An 18,444-nucleotide genomic window follows, 5' to 3' on the forward strand; every position below is an offset into this window, starting at 1 on the left:
TAACATAGTCAAAAAAGAAAAAAAAAATAAGAAAAATAAATATATATATAGAGAAAAAAGGACAAGGAAGGAAGTAAAAACCATAATGATTTTAAGTATCCACTGTAGTAAGGGAAAGTTTCACTAACCCTCCTGTCTCACCTCCCAAGGTAACCACACTAAAGAATTTTGTGTGGGTTTCTGTGACAGCGTTTTTACTTTAAAAGGGGTCCCCTTGAAGTCACCCCACTGCCCTCACCTTGGGAGCTGCCCCAGAATCTGCACAGCGACCACCTGCTCTAGAGGGTTCCCCCCACCCACCCACTCACATGTTGGACAAAAAATCAACACAGCACCTCCTCCATTAATGAGAACCCAGACAGAGCAGCACCAGGGGCCCTAGAGCCCAGCTCAGGATGTGGCATGTAGGTCATTTGCTTCTCACAATAGCCCTGTGACTCCTGAAAGTCACATCCTTAGTGAGTGTGTGGCAGAGGCAAGGCTTAAAACCCGAGCAGAAGAGGGTGAGGGAGGAGGAGTAAATATGTATAGATGGAAGGGTGGACAGACAGTCACCTGTGGGCAGCCTCAACGCCCCAGTTTCCAGGGAGGCCCTGCCTTCAGTTGTCTTGCTGGGGTCATGAGACCGGAACACGGACTCCGCCCCTCCAGGCCCCCTCTCTGGTGGGACCGGGCTGGGATCCAGAGACCCCGGCCTCAGGGGCTTAATGTTGAGCACATCCCTCTCTGTCAGCTGGCTTTCCTGACCTGTAAACTAAGGGAGGGGCACTTTACACCTGAGAGGCCCCCTCTTGTTCTTATGATCTAAGAGGTTAAGGACCAGGGGCCCCAGCTGTGACAAACCAGGAGCAAACACCTCGTCCTGGAAGATGAAACCCTGATTGGGGAAGGCGTTGGGATCGTTTCTCTAGGGAGAGAGGAACAAGGTGCCGCACCTACCAGACCTGCTTGTCCTGCTCGCCCACTTGGCCGACATCACACGTGGAATTCAATCCTTCCGAAGGTCAAGAGGGTATTGTTTCCCTTCCAGATACAAGGCTGGACCCTGGCGGGATTTCCCAATGGTTACGTGGACTGCGGCGTGAATCCCTGTACCACCCTAGCTGTGAGACAGTGGGTTGTAATAAGTCATTTACCCCCCAGAGCCTCAGACTTTACAGTATAAAAGAGGACAAGTATAGTACCCACGTCAGGAGTTTGTTGCAAGGATTAACAGAGGGGATGATGGTGACAAGCTTCTCCTGGAACAGTTGTGCTCAGTGGCACACCCAAGGGAGCAAATACTGGTTCTTGAGAAATAAAAAAGACTTTATGCTTTTTTTTTTTAAGCTTTTTTTTGCATGAAGCACAGGTACAGGGACCTCCCTGATGGTCCAGTGGCTAAGACTCTGTGTTCCCAATGCAGGGGGCCCAAGTTCAATACCTGGTCAGAGAACTAGAGCCCCCCATGCCGCAGCTGAGAGTTCACATGCAGCAACTAAAGATCCCACGTGCCACAACTAAGACCTGGAACAGCCAAAGAAGTCAATAAATATGTGATGTGCGCGTGCTCAGTGGCTCTGTCGTGTCTGACTCTTTGCAACCCCATGGACTGCAGCACTTCAGGCCTCCCTGTCCTTCATTATCTCCCAGAGTTTGTGCAAACTCATGTCCTTTGAGTCGATGATGCCATCTAACCACCTCATCCTCTGTCACCCTCTTCTCCTCCTGCCTTCAGTCTTTCCCAGCATCAGGGAAAGTCGGCTCTCCAGTGAGTCGGCTCTTCAGGTGGCCAAAGTATTGGAGCTTCAGCTTCTGCATCAGTGCTTCTCATAAATATTCAGGGTTGATTTCCTTTAGGGTTGACTGGTTTGATCTCCTTGCAGTCCAAAGAACTCTCAAGAGTCTTCTTCAACACTATAATTGGAAAGCATCAATTCTTCGGCACTCAGCTTTCTTTATGGTCCAACTCTCACATCCATACATGACTACCAGGAAAACCATAGTTTTGACTATATGAACCCGTCACTTTGTCAGCAAAGTGACGTCTCTGCTTTTTAATACACTGTCTAGGTTTGTCAGGGATTCCCAGGTGGCACTAGTGTTAAAGAATCTGGCTGCCAAAGCAGAAGATATAAGAGACCCGGGTTCCATCCCTGGGTGGGGAAGATTCCCTGCAGAAGAAAACAGTAACACACCCCAGTATTCTTCCCTGAAAAATCCCAGGTAGCCTGGCGGGCTACAGTTCATGGGGTTGCAAAGAATTGGCTTTCCTTCCAAAGAGCAAACCTCTTTTCATTTCAAACTTATTTCAAACAAAGCAAAATAAAGCCAAACCAACTTTGCAGTTGCTTAATCAGAGATGTAGCCTGTGGGCCTGGAGAGTCAGGGGTGAGAGGAAAGGATGGTTCCTCTCCCAAGCCTGCAGCCAGCTGGCTCCATGTGCAGGGCTGGCCTGACTGTGGGGCTCTAACCCTTGCCTCCCCCACCATACCTCACCCCACCCCCATCCCCACAATCAGTCCCTGGCAGCTGCCCTTTTCCGAACCCTCTGCCCAGGCCATTCCAGGCTACAGGATCAGCCCCGCCTGGCCACTCCTCTACTTCTCCGCGGGTGGAGGGGGAGGAGGCGGGAGGCTGGCGTGTGGGGCGGGCCGGCCCGGGGCTGAAGCGCTACAGCAGCCTCTCTCAGAAGACCAGCCATGTCCAGCCCAGGGCTCCGGCTCCTGCTCTTGCTGCTGGCGGCCCCACCACTGCAGCCCTCCTGGCTGCCACTGCCAGACACCCCGGAGGGCAAGGCCACCATCACGGGCTTCATCCTCTCTGCGCTGAACAGAGCCACGTCCTTCCTGAAGAAGAGGCTGCCTGAAATCAACCTGGATGGCGTGGTGGGGTTCCGGATGCTGGAAGGTGGGTGCACTGTGGTTGCCCTGGACTGGCCACCAAGAAAGCAGTTCTCAGCCTGTCACCTGCCTGCTCTGCATCCCGGGACCAGCCCACCTTCTGGTCCCCGAATACAATGCTCTGACTATAAGGAAAGAGGGGCAGAGGGTGGCTGGCCCCTTTTAGGGTGTCTAGAGACCCTCTGTGATCAATTAATTTTTTTTTTCAGAAGCAGGAAGGATTCAGAGGCCTCTCAAGAAAAGATTTGGAAATTATTATTTTCCAGGGAGGAAATGATTCATTTGACAATCCCTCCCTCCTGACATGCCAGGGCTTCCCGATAGCTCAGCAGGTAAAGAATCCACCTGCCAATGCATGGGACACAGGAGATGCAGGTTTAATCCCCGGGTTGGGAAGATCCCCTAGGGTAGGAAGTGGCAACCCACTCCAGTATTCTTGTCTGGAAAATACCCTAGACATAGGACTCTGGTAGGCTACAGTATTTGGAGTCACAACTGGGCTATTAAGCACACCCCCTCCAGACATGCCAGGACCAAGGCTAGCAGAGGGAGTGTGCCCGCCCTGGCTCCCCCTACATCCAGCCAGAGCTGCCTGAAGGCTCCAAGAAACGAGCCAAGTTGTTTGTTCAGCTTTGAGGGATATAAGATCCCCGAGGAGGGGGCTGGAGACAGGCCAAGGCAAACAGGTAGCCACCCCCGACACTCACCGAGGGTTTCAGGGAGCCCCTCCCTGACCCCAGCGACAAATCCCGGGATCAGGCTGGCCCCACTCCTGTGTCACCCCATCTGTGTTGCCACGGCAACTTTCCACACACCAAGACTCTAGATCCCAGCAGGAGGTGGGGCTCTGGGACCTTCTGCACTGTGTCCTTGCGGCCTCCCCACGCCGCTGACCTCCATCCCCAGGCTGCGTCCTGGAGACCCTCAAGACCCTGGTCCCCTCCCCTCCAGATCAGGGTGGGTCTCCTTCATGTAACCCTGGTCCCGTCTTATAACGCCTCTGTTGTTGTTTAGTCACTAAGTCCTGTCCGACTCTTTGTGACCCTATGAACTGCAGCCCACCAGTCTCCTCTCTCCATGGAGTTTCCCAAGTAAAAGTACTGGAGTGGGTTGCCATTTCCTTCTCCAGGGGATCTTCCCCACCAAGGGATCAAACCTGAATCTCTGGTGTCTCCTGCAGTGTCCAATTCTTTGCAACCCTATGGACTGTAGCCCACCAGGCTCCTCTGTCCATGGGATTCTCCAGGCAGGAATACTGAAATGGGTTGCCATTTCCTACTACAGGGGATGTTCCCAACCCAGGGATCAAACCTGCATCTCCTGCATTGGCAGGTGGATTCTTTACCACTAGCACCACCTGGGAAGCCCTATTGCTGCACAAACTGCCCCAGGATTTAGCTGCTTGAAACAACAATTATCTCCTGGCTTTTGTTCGTCGGGAATCCAGGAGCAGCTTGGCTGTGAGGTTCTGGCTCGGGGTCTCGTGTGAGGTTCCCATCCAGATGGTGGCCAGCACTGTGATCATCTGAAGGCTTCCCAAGTGCTGGCAGAGCTGCCCCATTCACACACAGGCCTGGTGGGTTGGTGCTGGCTGGCGGCCAGAGGCCCCTGTTCCCCACCACGTGGGCTCCTCCAGGGACTGCTTGAGCATCCTCATAGCTCAACAGCTGCTTCACCCAGAGCAAGTGACCCAAGAGAGAGCTGGGAGGAAGCCTCAGTGTCTCTTACAACCTAATGCTGGAAGTCACAGGGGCTTCCCAGGTGGCTCAGTGGTAAAGAATCCACCTGCCAATGCAGGAGACGCCAGAGATGCAGGTTTGATCCCTGGGTCAGGAAGATCCCCTGGAGGAGGGCATGGCAACCCACTCCAGTATTCTTGCCTGAAGATTCCCATGACAGAGGAACCTGGCGAAGAGTCGAAGATGACTGAGTGACTGAGCACACACTTGGAAGTCGCATGTCGCCATTCCCCCAGTTTCATGTTGGTTTCACTGACTGGCCCCATTCCAAGGAGGAGGGGGCCGAAAGGATGGGAAAATGAGCTGGCTACCACAGCCCACCTTCTAAGGATCCTGCCTGCATTCTCAACCTTCCTGGGAGAGAGAGGGGGGTTCACATTCTGGGAGGGGTCCAGTGATAAGAGATTGCCCATCGATCTCCTGGGTCCTTTCTGCTTGGGGCTGGACAGGCAGACACTGACCTAGGAGAGCAAAGGGTCCCTCCAGCTGCTTCCAGCTGCCTCAAGGGGGTTCCAGAATGCGGCATCAGCTGCCACACACGCAGGGAGAAACAGGAACAAGCCGAAGGACCTAGGATCACCATGAGGTCAGGTTGGGCTCACCTGGTCTCTCTGATGATCAGCAACCCTCCTGGGACTCTCCATCTACAGGTTCAGCCAAACGGTCTAGAACAAGGCTTCAGAACTAGACTGCCTGGTTCAAGTTCAGAGAGGGAGCAGAATTGGGGGAGGGGTGTTACAGAGCCCATCATCCCACCAGACTTGCTCAGCACCCTCCTTAAACCTTGTCCACTCTGCCCCATGCAGTGCCCAACCTGACGGCAGCTGCCCTACCTCATCTCACTGCTCAGCTCTGCCCTGAAGCTCCCCCTCACATCTCCTCTCTTTCTGGCTACCCCATGACCTTCTCTTCCAGCCACCCCATCCTCTCCCACCCCTTCTGGGCCACTGCTAGTCCACAGGGCACCTCTGTGAGAATTAGAAAAGGATACCACCTTTCTCGAGTCACTTGACAGACATCTGCTGGAAAATTGTCTTAAAACATGTACAAACCCACGATAGGAATGTGTGTTGCACTTGTGCAGTGTACAACCTGCTCAACTGTACACAGCGGCCCTCCACTCTGCAATCTGAGTCTCTCCCTCATTTTTTCCCTCCTGGACCACAAAGCCTAAGTCTCTAACAAATAGTAATAGCTAAACGTTATTAAGTGCTTTTTTTTTTTGCACTCTGGACAATGCTAAGTCCTCTATACGCATTAGTGCTAAGTTACTTCAGTCATTTCCAACCCTTTGTCTAACCCCATGGACCTCAGCCCACCAAGCTCCTCTGTCCATGGGATTTTCCAGGCAAGAGTGCCAGAGTGTGTTGCCATTCCCTTCTACAGGAGATCTTCCCAACTCAGGGATTGAACCTGCATCTCTTAACGTGTCCTGCAGTGGCAGGCAGGTTCTTTAGCACTAATGCCGTGCATTTGCTCATTTAATCTTTATAACCCCATCTCCAAGAAGTAAGGAATATCATTACTCCCATTTTACAGATGGAGAAAGTGAAGCAGAGAGAAATCAAATGACTTCCTCAGGTCACCCAATGAGAAAGCATTAGAGACAGGATCTGAACCCTGGCCCCCCTCTCCAGAAATCAAGCTCTTAGCCACCACCTTCCCTCACTCTGACCACCACTCCCCGCCCCGCCAGTACCCAGCTGAGCTCCACAGAGGCCTAATTTCCAATAAACTCAGCAAATATTGTCCCCTCAAGAGCTGGAAGAAGCCGAGAGGCTCAGCATGTATTATAACCGGGAGTTTATTTTCCTGTCCATGTGGTTTGTCCAATGTTGGGACAAATGAACTCTGCTTCCCCCTTGCAGTGCAGCTCAGAGGCGTTCAGGAGAAGTGGGCTCTGGACTCCCAGCTGCAGCCGCTCAGCCTGCGTGTGGGCAAGCTGGTGGAGAAGTTGGCTCCTCTCCTCCACGATTCCATCTTCTACCTCAACCTGAGTGACCCCGAGTACCTGAGACGTAAGAGCATGGGTGGGGTCCCATTTCTTCAGGAGCACACACAGCTCCTGGGGGCATCCACTGAAGACGCCTGGTGCAGCTTCAGTCAGTGTCAGGGAGGCTCTGGGAGGACCTGTAACCATCTGCCCTGGGGGGTGTTCCGTCATCCTTGACTTCAGCTTGAGAGGGCAGGTGGAAGGTAGGGAGCGACTCTCCCTCATTTTTTCAGCTCATGTCCAGGCTTGGGGGCAAAGGATCATCCCAGAACAGAGGAGAGGGAGGGTTGAGATCTAAGAGGTAATCTGACCCTTTGCACGGCAAACATTAACATCTTGCCAGTATCTTTCTTCTCGGCCTAGAATGCAGAGCCTCTGTCTCCTTGTCAGCCTGGAGTCATCCTACCAAGGGACCCCTCCCTATAAGCCCTGGCCTGAGTTGTTCCTGGGCGGGGGCGGTGGGGGGTATAAGCCAGCTCCTTGTGTGGTCCAGCCCTGCCTCCCAGGCTCCCTCTCCCAGGTCCAGGAGGGTAGGTGGGGAGATAACTGGCCCTCCCAAGCATCGGCCTGCTTCTCTGTATGTGGGGTGCTCCACCCTCTCCCCTGGAGGAGGAAATGGCAACACATCCCAGTATTCTTGCCCGAGAGATCCCATGGATGAGGAGCCTGGCGGGCTACAGTCCATAGGGTCTCAAAGAGTCGGACACAACTTAGCAACTGAGCATACACCCTCTCCCAGGCCTGGTCCCTAAGACCATCCCAGTCTGGCTCATCCTGAGGTTGGTTCTGTAAGAGCTCCATGTTCTAATAGAACCAAAGGAGGCAACTAACCCTACCTAGATATCTCAAGCTTCCATGGGGTGCAGTAGATTTACTCAGAGCCTGTCCCAACATGGTTCCTAGTGATTAAAAAAAAAATTCAGATAAAAAGATTTTGGAATATTTCAAATGCAGTGCTCAACCCTCAGGTAATGCTCAGAGCCCTGAAGGCACCCAAGTGCAGTCAGGGCTGCCAGGAGAGGGACAGCCAGTTCCTGGGCTCAGAACCACAGGAGCCTGGGGGGTGGTTAATCATGGAATGGCTCACTGCTCCTGTGTCTTCCCCCACTCCCGCCTCTCTACAGAGTTCCAGCTGACCATCGAACCTGGGTTTTGGAAGCTTCCACATGCCTGGACCCGCACCGAGTCCTCCATGGTCTACCCCACTTTTGAGCAGGAGGACTCCTTCTCAGAGGAGCTCAGTGACTTGTGCCTGGTGCAGCTGCTGGGAACCGGGTGGGTCCCCTGGACCTGCCTCACTTCCTGAGGACCCCAAAGTGCCTGCCTTCCGCCAGTCCTCTGGTCCCACTTGCTTCCCAAAGTCCCAGTGCTGTGCTGTGCCAAGTCACTTCAGTCATGTCCAACTCTTTGTGACCCTATGGACCATAGCCCACCAGGCTCCTCTGTCCATGGGATTCTCCAGGCAAGAACACTGGAGTGGATTGCCATGCCCTGCTCCAGGGGATTTTCCTGACCCAGGGATCAAACTTGCATCTCATGTTTTTTGCATTAACAGGCGGGTTCTTTACCATTAGTGCCACCTGGGAAGCCCCCAAAACCCCAGGGGTTTGGGGCAAAACTAGGTGCCAGCTCCCCTGAGAGCTGTTCCTTGTCCCACCCTCATCTCTGAGTCAGCCCCCACCTCCATCCAAGGCTTCCAGACACCCATCTCCATGCCCTGCACCTCCCAACTGACTAGTCTCCCCATACCAGAGGGATCTTTCCAAAAAGCACATCTGATCACCCCACCCCAGTGTGAAGCTTCCTTGGTCTCAGGTAAAGCCTCAACTCCTCTGCCCTCCCCTGGTGGCTCAGATGGTAAAGAATCTGCCTGCAATGCAGGAGACCCAGGTTCACTCCCTAGGCTGGGAAGATCCCCTGGAGGAGGAAATGGCAACCCACTCCAGTATTCTTGCCTGGAGAATCCCACGGACAGAGGAGCCTGGTGGGCTACAGTCCATGGGGGTCACAGAGAATTGGACACGACTGAGCAACTAGCACTTCCTCTGCCCTCCCAGGTCCCCAGGGTCCTCTGGTCAAGCCCCTGGGGCCTCTTTTCAGACCCTCAGATGCACCTGTTCCCTCCCACTGCAGGCCTTTGCCCATGCCCAGAAGTCGCCTCTGTGGGATCTCTTCCCCTCCTCACTGCCTCACCCCAGCCCCTGTGCTTAAGTAACTGCTCACACGTTAGGCCAGCTCCAGCATCCTGCTTCCAGAATCTTCCCTGACCCCATAGCAGGAAGCTGACCTCCCACGGCAGACCAGTTCTCCTAGCCAGGTGCAGTTTACGCTTGTTTTATGGTTCTGCAGAACAAATGTGAACTGCATCCGGCTAACAGAACAGGTTCCAAAAAGCAGGACAGGGCTGTAAGTCCCAGAAAGAAGGACCCAGCCTTGTTGAGCTCACCATTTTGTCCTGCTGTGCAGAAGGCTTGGAGGAAACCCTCCAGGGCTAGCCCTAGGTGCAGGGACCCATGGAACCCATGAGCAGAAGAGGCAGCAGGTGCCTGGGCCCCTGCTGTCTCAGCATCCTTCAGAAAGGTGTTTGGGCCAGGACACGGTTGGGCTTGCAGAGTGGCTCTGCTACAATGAGGGACCTGCCCCTTCCCTTCTATGGCGCAGGCCTGGCACAGGGGATGTGGGGGACAGGCCGGTCCCAGAGATCTGCTGTTTAGGGCAATTCTGGGAAAGATGGTACTGGGGAGTCCCACGGAGAAATGGGATGTCACAGCCCCTGGTGGCTCCCCTCAACCCAGAACAGCTCCAGCGTCACCTCCCTGTGCCAGAGAGACTGATTCAGCTGGTCCAGAAAAGGACACGTGTTTTTATCTGGCTCAGCTGCGAGCCTGGACCCTGCTGGGGGCTGTAGTAACTAGAGGGGGAATCAGGACCTGGGAAGGCTCCAGACCCCCAGGCTTGATTCAGGACGCTCTTAACAGCCTGGAACCACTTCTCCCGCAGGACAAACAGCAGCCAGCCCTGCCGGCTCTCCAATTTCTGCAGGAGTCTCATGACCAGGCCCGGCTGCTCTGGCTACTGCCTGTCCCACCAGCTACTCTTCTTCCTCTCAGCCAGAATGGTAAGTGCCCGGCGTAGGCCCAGCCATAGCTGGAGAAGGGGAGAAAATGACCAGAAGGCGCTCTCGACAGTGTGGTTTTGCACATTCACGCCAAGAAAATAAGTGGGTTTTAAACCTGTGCTTCAGACCTCAGGAGTGGGAAATTGCATGCCACTCATCGGCCGTGAAATCCAACCAAACTGGTGGCGAGGTTGGGGGTGGTAGTGTTGAGGTTCTGTTGGACAAAGAGCTTTGCTTGCTGAACTGGATCACAGGGCATCAACGAACCAGAGAAGGGCTGGGAGAGGAGCGGCAGAAGTAACTCAGTAAACAACAGATGGAAAAGGTCTTAGAACAAAGTCAGTCACTAGCTGCTTCCAGAAAACCAGGCCAAGACCAAAAGAGACCCACCATCACCTCCCTGTGCCTAACACTCTTTCAACCCCAAGCACTCAGATTTTTTCTAAATACTCATTTTATTTTATTTTGGCCTCATCACATGACTTGCAGGATCTCAGTTCCCTGACCAGGGACTGAGCCAAGGTCACAGCAGTGAAATCACAGAATCCTAACCACTAGACTGCCAGGAAACTCTTGCTAAATACTCATTTTAAACATATATTTATTTATATACAAAGCAGAGCTTGCTATCTCTATTCAAAAATGTTACTCAATGCCCAGAAATTCTTAATCAAGAAAGGACTTGTTGATTTTAATAGATTTTTTAATTATTATTTATTTGCAAATTGTCACAGCCCAGTGTTTTTGTAAATACAATAAAAGCCAAATTACAAGGAAAAGTGTTGTGATTATTAGATTCAGCAGATAGAAAATTAGTCGGACATATTGCTATAGCAGTTTTTAAAGCCTGTTCTCATCACCTGTCCTTTTCTCCATGTGGTGAGACCAATCTGCAGTCCAGGCTCTTTTTTTTTTTTAATTGGAGGATAATTGCTTTACAATGTTGTGTTGGTTTCTGCTGTACAATAACATAAATATATATATATATGTCCCCTCCCTCTTGAGCCTTCCTCCCCTCCCCCATCCCACCCCTCTCGGTCATCACAAAGTACCAGACTGGGCTCCCTGTGGCATATATCAGCTTCCTACTAGCTATTTATTTTACACACGATAGCATATATATGTAAATGCTCCTTTCTCAGTTTGTCCCGCCCTCTCCTTCCCCAGCTGAGTACACAAGTCCGTTCTCTATGTCTGCATCTCTATTCCTGCCCTGCGAACAGGTTGATCAGTGTTATTTTTCTAGATTCCATATGTATACATTAATATATGACATTTGTTTTTCTCTGACTTACTTCACTCTGTATAACAGGCTCTAGGTTCATCCACCTCACTACAACTGACTCACGTTCATTCCCTTTTTATGGCTGAGTAATATTCCATTGTATATTTTTACCACACCTTCTTCACCCATTCATCTGTCAATGGACGCCTAGGTTGCTTCCATATCCTGGCTATTGTAAATAGTGCTACAGTGAATGCTGGGACACATGTGCGTTTTTTGGATTGTGGGTTTCTCAGGGTGTATGACCAAGTAGCGGGATTGCTGGGCCATATGGTAGTTTTTTCCTTTGTGAAGCACTGTAGCTGCCTGCTACAGCGTGGTTAGGCTGGAATCAGCTTGCAGTGACAGCGGCTAACAGCTTTAGAGAGCCCCCTGGTGTCCGGCACTCCCACCCACGCCGGCGCCCCTCTGGTGCAGCACCCAGAGGCATCACTTTCTTCTCCCCATGAAGACCCTTGAGGCTCATGATAGGTTAACTTAGGTGGTAGAGGTCGCACAGTTCCTAAGTGGCTGAGCCAGGACTTGAACCCAGCTCTCTCCGTCCCCCAGTGACTAAGCCTCCCATGGCTGGGAGCACGGATGGGGAAGAAATTTGGGGAAAAAGGAGAAAGATCTGCTGTCAAAGGCTGCTGCGGCTGCTGCTAAGTCGCTTCAGTCGTGTCTGACTCTGTGCAACCCCATAGACGGCAGCTCACCAGGCTCCCTCATCTCTGGGATTCTCCAGGCAAGAACACTGGAGTGGGTTTCCATTTCCTTCTCCAATGCATGAAAGTGAAAAGTGAAAGTAAAGTCACTCAGTCGTATCCAACTCTTAGTGACCCCATGGACTGCAGCCCACCAGGCTCCTCCATCCATGAGGATTTTCCAGGCAAGAGTACTGGAGTGGGGTGCCATTGCCTTCTCCAGCTGTCAAGGCAGCCACTTGCAAAACCATTTCAGAATAGCAGGTGTTTCCCTGTAACAGAGAGTGCATCTGCCGCCCACTCTCTGACTTGTCTCTCTGTTTGTTCCCCCAGAGGGGGTGCACCAAAGGGCTGTTCCGCCAGAGCCAGCGCTACATGAACGTCTTCTGCGCCAACATGATGGACCTGAACCGGAGAGCCGATGCCATCGGATATGCCTACCCGACCCGGGATATCTTCATGGAAAACAGTGGGCCCCACATTCTACTCTAGGAACAGAGCTGCAGGGTGTCCCTGATTTCAGGCAAACACACACACACACAACACAGAGTAGGGCTGCCAGGCTTAGCAAATGAAAATACAGGATACGCGGGCAAATCTGAACTTCAGATAAACAATGAATGTATTCTTAGTATATCCCCAACATTGCATGGGCTATCCTTAACTTTTTTTTTAATTCATCATTTTTTTGAAACTCAAATTTAAGTGCACATTCTGTATTTTTTCTGCCACTGTTTTGACTGCTTCCTGCCCCCAAAAGCTGACCCAGTGGTGGAGCTCTGGACAGACTGACCAACTAGGTGACTGGCAAACAGACCCTTAAAGCCTGAGAGAGGAGACTGAAAGAGGAATACCTGGTGGCTGCTCCTTTGCTTGGGTGTCCAGGCCCCCGTACTGACCCTGACTCTTGAGCAGCCCTGACCGAGGCCCTAAGTGGAAGCAGGACTTGGGTCTAGGGGCCCCTGCTCACTAAGGCAGGCCCTCAGGGCTGCCTCCTTCCAGCCACTGTGGGGTTTGTTTGTTTTTGTTTTATGGCTGCACTGGGTCTTCATTGATTTTTTTTTTTTTTTTTTTTTTGGCAAGGGCTTTCTCTAATTGCAGTCAGCTAGGGATACTCTTCCGGAGAAGGCAATGGCAAGCCACTCCAGTACTCTTGCCTAGAAAATCCCATGGATGGAGGAGCCTGGTGGGCTGCAGTCCATGGGGTCGCTATGAGTCGGACACGACTGAGCGACTTCACTTTCACTTTTCACTTTCACACAATGGAGAAGGAAATGGCAACCCACTCCAGTGTTCTTGCCTGGAGAATCCCAGGGATGGCAGAGCCTGGTGGGCTGCCTGCCGTCTATGGGGTCGCACAGAGTCGGACACGACTGAAGTGACTTAGCAGCAGCAGCAGCAGCAGCAGGAATACTCTTCATTGCAGTTTGCAGGCTTCTTATTGCAGTGGCTTCTCTTGTTGCAGAGCACAAGCTCTAGGGATGAGCTTCAGTAGTTGCAGCTTGCAGGCCCTCAAGCTCAGGCTCAGCAGTTGTGGCACATGGGCTTGGTTGCTCTGAGGCACGTGGAATCTTCCTGGACCAGGGATCGAACTGGTGTCCCCTGCATTGGCAGGCGGACTCCAATCCACTGCACCACCAGGGAAGTCCCAGCCACGGTGTTGACTGCCCACCTCCTGGTGCTGCTTCTCTCTAGCAGATGGTACCATGGTGGCCTTGGGGAGGGGGAATAGGTGGGCCTGGGGGGCAGGCCTGCAGAGGGTCCCCTGTCTTTGCTTCCAGTCGTGTTCTGTGGGATGAGTGGCTTCTCCGACTTCTACAAGCTCCGGTGGCTGCAGGCCATTCTCAGCTGGCAGAAGCCGCAGGAAGGATGCTTTGGGGAGCCAGGTGAGCTGCACTTCCTCCCTGTCTGGGAGCAGGGGTGGGGCGGGGGGGTGCTGGGCTTCTAGGCCAGGTGGGGAAAGGATGCAGTGGTGTTAGGGATGTGGAGAGAGACGTGCACCATGCGTGTCCACACACACACGTGCACACAGATACACACAGGTGTTGGGGATGTGGCAGCAGATCAGTGCTTGCGGAAACTTCCGGTAGTGCCTCCAGATTCAGGAGACCTGTGTTGCTTGAGGTGTTGTGAAGAGGAGGGGGCTTAGCCAGTAGTTATTTCAGTGTTTATTTATTTAGCTGCACCTGGTCTTATTTGCCACACATGGGATCTTAAGTTGCAGTACCCAGGATCTTTTTTTTAAGTTGTGGCAGATGGGACCTAGTCCCCTGACCAGGGATGGAACCCAGGCCCCCTGCATTGGGAGCTCGGAGTCTTAGCCACTGGACCACCAGGAAAGTCCTAGCCAGCAACGTTTAAAAATCCATTGACTCGTTGTACACCAGAAACTAACACAACATTGGAAAGCAATTATACCCCAATTGAAAAAAAGAAAAACAGAAATACAAAAAAAAAAAATCCATCTTGAGAAATTCACCTTCTACTCTTCTCCCAGCTGCTGAAGATGAAGAATTACCTAAAGCCATTCAGTACCAACAGCATTTTTTGAGAAGAGTGAAGAGGCGAGAGAAACAGTTTGCAGGTAATGAAAACACCCAAGGGACCTTCTTGTCAAGAGGCCCTAGGAAAGATACACACAGCTCACACTCCAGGAAAACAGGCCCCCAGCACCACCGAGGGGCCGGACTGGAGGGTCTTTGTGTTTAGGAGCTGAAGGGAAGGGTAGGAATCAATGATGCCCTCCTCTTTGAAAGTGGGGAGTCCAGAGATGCTGTCTCCAGTGATGGGAATGTAAAAGAGATGTTTAAGTGTATTTTACACTGAACATCACAGAGGTAACCCCTCTTGGTCAAAGTCTAATCAGGAAAACAGAACCTGAATTGGGAACTTCAGCAGAGGGAATTGAATACAGGAAACTCATCTCAGAGGTGCTGCAAGAGCTGAAAACAGAAAAAGTAAGAGAACACAGAGGTTAGCCACTGCAGGACGCCCCCGTCCTCCCTGGATGCAGAGCTGGAGGGACCGTGGGAGGAGCAAAGCCTGTGGAGGCTGGATGCAGAGGAGATGGGGCGGGGGGCAGGGGGAGAGACACCTGGCTTCTCCCCTCATCCCACCTGTGCCTGCCTGTGGTGGGCAAGGCAGTCTGGTAAACGTATTGAATAGTTTGGAGGGGTTGGTGCACTGGGATTTGGAGCAAAGAAGGGCGTAAGGGGGATCTTTGACCCAGTGGACAGGTGACAAGCACAGTTCTGGTGGCCACGTGTCCTGGTGTTCCCAGTTTACACCTGCCATCCTGGAGCCCTTTTATTTATTTTTTGGCTGTGCCACATGGCTTATGGGATCTTAGTTTCCTGACCAGGGATCTAACCAGGGTTCCTATCATTGAAAGCCTAGAGTCCTAACCACTGGACCTCCAGAGAATTTCCCTGGAGCCATTATGAACAGTGCCCCCTTCCCTGCCAAATGTGTCCTAGTTGAGATGAGTTCGCTATGTAGTCAGTCCATCAATGTAGAGAAAGAGAGAACACGCTATGACTATTAATGCATTCCAGGTGGTGCTAGTGGTAAAGAACCTGCCTGCCAATTCAGGAGACAGAAGAGATGCACGTTCGATCCCTGGGTTGGGAAGATCCCTGAATGAGGGCATGACAAGCCACTCTAGTGTGCTTGCCTGGAGAATCCCATGGACAGAGGAGCCTTGTGGACTACAGCCCATAGGCTTGCAAGAGTCGGACATGACTGAAGCCACTTAGCACAAAAAAAGATTTCTTTTATAATTATTAATAAAAATTAAAATAATTACAAGGCAAGAGCAGGAAGGGAGGTGAGCTGGCCAGCACAGAGATGTCCAGCACACACTGGGGAATGATTCCAACAACTAAACGTCTCACCAGGAACCCCACCACGGCTTCATCATCTACCTGCAAGTGACAAGAGAGGAGAGTGACGACGGGTTTGTTTTGTAGCTGCCACCAAAGGCTGGGCAGGGAGAAGGGGGAGGGGGAAGAGTTCTCAGGAGACCTCCAGGGCCCCCTGCCTTGGCAAGGTCTGCCTGACCCAGGGGCTGGGGCTGCCTGTAGCCAGCGGTAGAAGACCCACTGTGCACTTCTGGAGAGCTGGTTGCTCCCTCGAGACTGACAGCTAGACACTAGGACCGCCCTGAGGGCTGGAGAGGGAGCTGCAGAAATCCTACAGCCTGAGGTCCTTCCTGGGGCCCCTGAAGGTTGACCAGCAGCCCAGGAAGCTGGGAGAGGCGTGTTCCTTCTTTCATTTATGACATGCACACCTGTTGACTAAGGGCACCAGATTTGAAGTCAGACTGTGGGTTCAAATCAGCTTCTGCCTTTCTTTGCTGTAGGAGTTGCTCAATCTCTCTGAGCCTCAGTTTCCTCATCTGTAAAATGGGAACCAAGCAGTGCCTCATTCATAGGGGACTTGGGGGGTCAATTTCAGATCATCATGCAACGTGCTTCCCACGACATTTGTCCTATGAAGGTCGTCAGTAAGCATGGATTGCCAGGCTTAGTAATTAGGCTCCCTGAAGTCTGCATCCTCTCTCCCTCAGAGGGGCCTTCCCTTCTCCAGAGGAAAGTAAAGTCATGGCTGCCTTCAACCTGCTCAGAGACTAAAGGTGGACAGCTCATTTTGAGCTCAGAGGACTCATAATAAGAGGCCATTATAAATAATGTCAAAGGAGCTCCTGGCCCAGGTTGCTGTTTGGACAAACATGGGAATGGGTAGGCCCCAGGCAGGACTGAGGGAGGCTGTCAAGTAGAAGAAATGAGCTATAGTCTCCAGGGTTGAGATTTCAGCTCTGCTCCCAGACTCTCTGTTTCCGCATCTGTGAAATGGAGCCATAGGGTGCTGTTCTAGAAGGTCTCATGCAGGTCCTGAGCATAGGGGAAGGTGGAAAGAACTGGACCAGGATGTGGCCTCCAGGAAGGGGCTCTGGAGCGTGAATCACAACATAGAGTCACCCCTGTCCATGTAAGGAAGTCTTTCAGATAAGACATAACCTCCCAGATGAGGTTCCAACTGGCTGAAGACATTTCTTCCCAGAGGGGAGACTTTAGCAGCCAACATTTATGGAGATTGGCAGGTGGGTGCCCAGCCCTGCAAGGGGGATCTGGGGACACCAGGCTGGCCAGCAGAATATCTGAGAAGTTCTCACAGTGGAGCAGTGGCTGCCTGCTGCGTCCCCCTCCCAGGACTCACAACAGGACCTCTGTCTGTCTCCCCAGACGGCTGCTCCTCCCACAACACAGCCATGGCTGTTGCAGCCCTGGGTGGCTTCCTCTACATCCTGGCGGAATACCCCCCAGCAGAGGGAAAGCTGCGGCCACCCACAATGACACCACCCAACGGCCACTGACACAGTTCCACGCCTGCCACCACCAGGAAGATGAAGCCCAGACCTTTAGTCCATCATATTCTTAAGTCCTGGGGTGCAGGTCGCATCCTGAGGCGGAAGCAGCTGAAGCAAAGAACCCAGGGTCATCACTGTCCCCCTCACCCCCGGGGATCTGGGCCAGGGAGGTGGGGCCGGGATGGACCCAGGTGTGGGAGCAGATGAATAAACGTAGAGTGCAGCTGAGTGGGGTGTTGGGTCTTGGTTCTCAGCCTTTCAGACTTCTAGGGCTCCAATTCGGACACAACTGAAGTGACTAGCACACACGCGCATTACACTTATAACAACTTGGCAATGGAATGACAAACACCTAAGTGGGGAGAAAAGTAAAAGTCAGAAACTTGCCAAAGACTGCCTGCCACCTGCAACTCCTGGTTGATTGAGAACAGAGGATTTCCGGGAAGTTGACAGCAGACCAACTTGTTTGCTGATGAGTTTTTGGCACCTGAACACTTGTGCTGGCTCCTGTGTGGCTTGTGCATTACAGAGGCACCAAAAGGCCACCTTAACCCAGGACGCTGCCTTTGGCTAGCTATATAGGACATTATGTGACCTGTGGATTAGTTAATAGAATTCTATCGGTGTGAACCATCCTAATATTACTTGACCCGTGCTTATGTAAGAAAATCCTCACAGAGGCTACATAAAGTGTTAAGATGCGGTACATAAAAGTGTCTAGGTGATGCTTCATGATGTCCACAGCTTGGCTGAAATGGTTCCAAAAATGTGTATTATGAATGAAGCGCAAACATTAACAATTGGTAAAGACAAGTAAAAAGTACACAGAGGTTCTTTATGCTGCTGCTGCTGCTAAGTTGCTTCAGTCGTGTCCAACTCTGTGAGACCCCATAGACGACAGCCCACCAGGCTCCCCCGTCCCTGGGATTCTCCAGGCAAGAACACTGGAGTGGGTTGCCATTTCTTTCTCCAATGTATGAAAGTGAAAAGTGAGAGTGAAGTCGCTCAGTTGTGCCGGACTCTTAGTGACCCCAGGGGCTGCAGCCCACCAGGCTCCTCGGTCCATGGGATTTTTCCAGGCAAAAGAGGTTCTTTATACTATTTTCTCAACTTTCCCGTAGACTTCAATATTCAGTTCAGTTCAGTCGCTCAGTTGTCTCCGACTCTTTGCGACCCCATGAATCGCAGCACGTCAGGCCTCCCTGCCCATCACCAACTCCCGGAGTTCACCCAGACTCACGTCCATCGAGTCAGTGATGCCATCCAGCCATCTCATCCTCTGTCATCCCCTTCTCCTCCTGCCCCCAATCCCTCCCAGCATCAGAGTCTTTTCCAATGAGTCAACTCTTCGAATGAGGTGGCCAAAGTACTGGAGT

At 52.2% G+C, this 18,444-nt stretch overlaps 1 protein-coding gene across 1 annotated transcript; it reads left to right on the plus strand.

Annotated features, from left to right (window-relative positions):
* Window positions 1-2,592: 2,592 nt before the first annotated feature.
* Window positions 2,593-17,296, plus strand: C25H16orf89 (chromosome 25 C16orf89 homolog). Its single transcript, XM_086375929.1, has 8 exons — window positions 2,593-2,889; window positions 6,490-6,639; window positions 7,739-7,889; window positions 9,615-9,732; window positions 12,034-12,169; window positions 13,482-13,586; window positions 14,198-14,284; window positions 16,944-17,296. The coding sequence occupies exons 1-8, from the start codon at window positions 2,682-2,684 to the stop codon at window positions 17,072-17,074; spliced, it is 1,086 nt and encodes a 361-aa protein (XP_086232055.1). The 5' UTR covers window positions 2,593-2,681; the 3' UTR covers window positions 17,075-17,296.
* Window positions 17,297-18,444: the final 1,148 nt, after the last annotated feature.

This window comes from Bos grunniens, chromosome 25 (assembly GCF_055505025.1).
Source record: "Bos grunniens cultivar Pamir isolate PY7600 chromosome 25, Bosgru_T2T1.0, whole genome shotgun sequence".
NCBI lineage: Eukaryota > Metazoa > Chordata > Mammalia > Artiodactyla > Bovidae > Bos > Bos grunniens.